The sequence below is a fragment of the Hippopotamus amphibius genome, chromosome X (genome assembly GCF_030028045.1).
Source record: "Hippopotamus amphibius kiboko isolate mHipAmp2 chromosome X, mHipAmp2.hap2, whole genome shotgun sequence".
In the NCBI taxonomy this organism is placed as follows: Eukaryota; Metazoa; Chordata; class Mammalia; order Artiodactyla; family Hippopotamidae; genus Hippopotamus; species Hippopotamus amphibius.
In genome coordinates this window covers 88,869,162-88,872,189 of record NC_080203.1, presented here as the reverse complement: position 1 = coordinate 88,872,189, position 3,028 = coordinate 88,869,162, and the positions used below count along the sequence as shown (strand labels likewise).

At 43.2% G+C, this 3,028-nt stretch overlaps 1 protein-coding gene across 1 annotated transcript; it reads left to right on the top strand.

Annotated features, from left to right (window-relative positions):
- The first annotated feature begins 592 nt into the window (after positions 1-592).
- Positions 593-2,498, top strand: FOXR2 (forkhead box R2). The gene has a single exon (XM_057717299.1). The coding sequence runs from the start codon at positions 880-882 to the stop codon at positions 1,822-1,824; it is 945 nt and encodes a 314-aa protein (XP_057573282.1). The 5' UTR covers positions 593-879; the 3' UTR covers positions 1,825-2,498.
- The last annotated feature ends 530 nt before the right edge of the window (positions 2,499-3,028 follow it).

The following is a 3,028-nucleotide window of genomic DNA, read 5'->3' as shown; positions in this document are numbered from 1 at the left end:
AGTACAGCTGAGAATTCAGTTCCTGAGAAGGTGACCTGAGAGAGGGAAGTCATCTGTTTCCCAGAATAGGATTGAAAATAGCATGGTTTATTTCTAGCATGGATTTGAAATTAACAGAGATTAACTTCTGATAGATACCATCTTACTCTAAAACTCAGGTTACACATATTGCTGCTTACTTTATATAGTATTTTGATTGTGATTAAGTGGGTATAGAGAAAAGGTCAGAAGGCATGGGTTGTGGAACTAGCTTTGCTGCTTACTTAGATATGTAGTCTTAATTATTATGTAGATCTCAGTTCCCTTATCTGTAACATGGGGTTAATAATACCACTATGTTATCTTACAGGACTGTCATGGGAATCAGTTGAGATCATCTATGTGAAAGCACTTCACAAAAGGCACTTTAAAAATGAAATGATTTTTTAAAACATTTAAGAATGACTCAAAATATAATGTGATCTGTGCACGTTTGTTCCTTCATTAAATGAACTCAGTGAGAGTTGAAAGAGATGCCAGACAAGCACTTGTTATACAAGTCACCTTAGTTTGTATATAGTTCAAAATTTGTAGGTCCTTATATGGGGACTCCCTGCTTCCAATGAAAGCTCAGAAATTCCATCCGGAACATTTTTCCTGCTAAAAAGCTCTTTTTAGTTACTTCCAGAGTTCTGTTCCAGAATATTGGGGTTTCTCCAAGTCTAACCATTAATCAGTGAGACTGGTGCCCCCCTTTTCATTACTTCTATCTGGCCTTCTGATAAACTCTTTAGATGAGATACACTGCATCAAAACCAGTACCCCAACAAGGGCTTTGAGAAGTGCCTCAGAGACCTCTGTCCTTTTGGAAGTCTCTCTCCACCTATATCTCCACTAAAGATGGATCTAAAACTAAAAAATCCTGAGTTCTGGTATAGTCTCCATGGCCAGGTCCCAGGGCTGCTGGACTGGGACATGGGAAATGAGTTCTTCCTGCCTTGCACCACAGACCAGTGCCCCTTAGCTGAGCAGACCCTTGCCAAATACAGACTCCGAGTAATGGATACTCTGAAAGTACCTCAAGAGACGAGCCCCAGCCCTGGAAAAGATGGTCCTAACTCTGAACCCAACCTGTGGATGTGGGTGAATCCCAACACTGTGTGCCCCCCTGGCAGCCAGGAGGCCCCAAAGCCCAGTAAGAAAAAGGATCTGGTGAGCACACTTCCTTCCCCTCAGCTACTCCCAAAGGATGAAGTGTCTAACTGCTCAGAGGCCACAGTGATGGAGTCCCTGTCACCTTCCTCCAGCAAGCAGTCTCCCCTACAGAAGCGGGTCACCTCTTCCCCCGGTGACTGGGAGCTCACAGAAGAGGAGACTGAGGAACAAGATAACTCCTCTGTGGCCCTCCAATCCCCAAACAAAGGGGAGTGCTTCCAGAGCCAGAAGGTATGTCAAGGCGACAGCCAGGAGAAGTCCTGGCCCCGGCCGCCCCTCAATTATAGTCACCTAATTGCTCTGGCACTAAGAAACAGCCCCCCCTGTGGCCTCAATGTGCAAGAGATCTACAGTTTCACCCAACAGCATTTCCCCTTTTTCTGGACAGCTCCAGATGGCTGGAAAAGCACCATCCGCCACAACCTTTGCTTCCTGGGCAGCTTTGAGAAGGCGCCAGTCAGCCTTCAGGATGGGGCCAATGCAAGGCCAAGGTCTGGCCTCTGGAGGCTTACTGAGGAGGGACACCGCCGCTTTCAGGAGGAGACTCGTGCCTTAGCCTCCACTCGGAGGGAGAGCATTCAACAGTGCATGAGCCAGCCAGATGTGATGACCTCCCTCTTTAACCTTTGAACAACCACTGCTCACTTTCTGGAACACTGCTGTCTTTACTGTGCCTACCTATGACCTGATTGGCCCTCATTAATCACTAAGCCCACCCCACCTGGTAGGTGCCAAGCCTATATTTAACTACTGCTACAAGAATGGCATTAAATAAAGTCAGAGGTGGATAGAGAAGACGCAAAAGCATGGAAAGTTGCATAAGGGCAGTGGTAGTTGTTTTACATTTTGAGCACAGGTAGGAAATCCTGGGAACAACAGCATGGAAGTTGAGAGAAGAGCATATATAATGAGAAAAGGAATTCTGTTTACTGAAGAGTATGGTCACACATGAAAGCAAATGGTGGAGTATAAAGCATCAAATGCAGGATGGAGCCAGGCCTTCGAGAGTCTCAAATGCCATGTGAAGCTGTATATGCTTAAAGAGAACTGGGTTGGATATTCAAAGCCTGAAGATTCAAGTGTTCCCCTTCTACCATTCATCAGCTATATCTACTTTTTCAGTGACCCATTTTACTCTTCAGGGCCTTACTTTTCTCTTTCTGATCCTGGACTTCTCAGCCTTGTTCTGTTGCCATCCAACTCCATTATTGACAAATAATTCCAAGCAGCTACTTTTAGTTTGGATATTGAAAGCCCTTGAATTGAGCCTATATTAACCCCAAGCCTTTTGATGACAAAACTTTGCTTTCCATTCTTTCAGTTATCAAACCTTTATTGAGGAAATATCGGTGTGTCAAGGCCCATCTTAGATGCTCAGTTTAGTGGGAGACAGACATATAAACAGATATTTGTAATGTAGATGTAATGAAACAGATGTACAAGGTTGCCATGGAAATGGGGACTTTTTTTTTTTCCTAGGAAAGGCATTGTAAAGGAAATAACTTTTGAGCTAGTTTTGAAGAATACATAAAGATTTGATGGGCATATAAACTAGAGAAAAGACATTACAGAAGCAACAGTGTGAACAAAGAAAATGCAGTGTTTGGGGGAATGGTAGGAATTTCAGTGCAGGTTAGCTATATTAGGGCCAAGAGTTGCAAGAAAGGTAAGCAAGAGCCCTTTCCTGTACTACTTAGGTGTTTGACTTTGTCTTGTGGGCTCTTAGGAACTAGAAGGTATAAGTGGTGTTTACTAAAAATAAAAAAAAAATAATAAACATTTCAGCATTTGGTTTTCTAATTTCAAAATTCTTTTTAACATCTTTTCCATACAA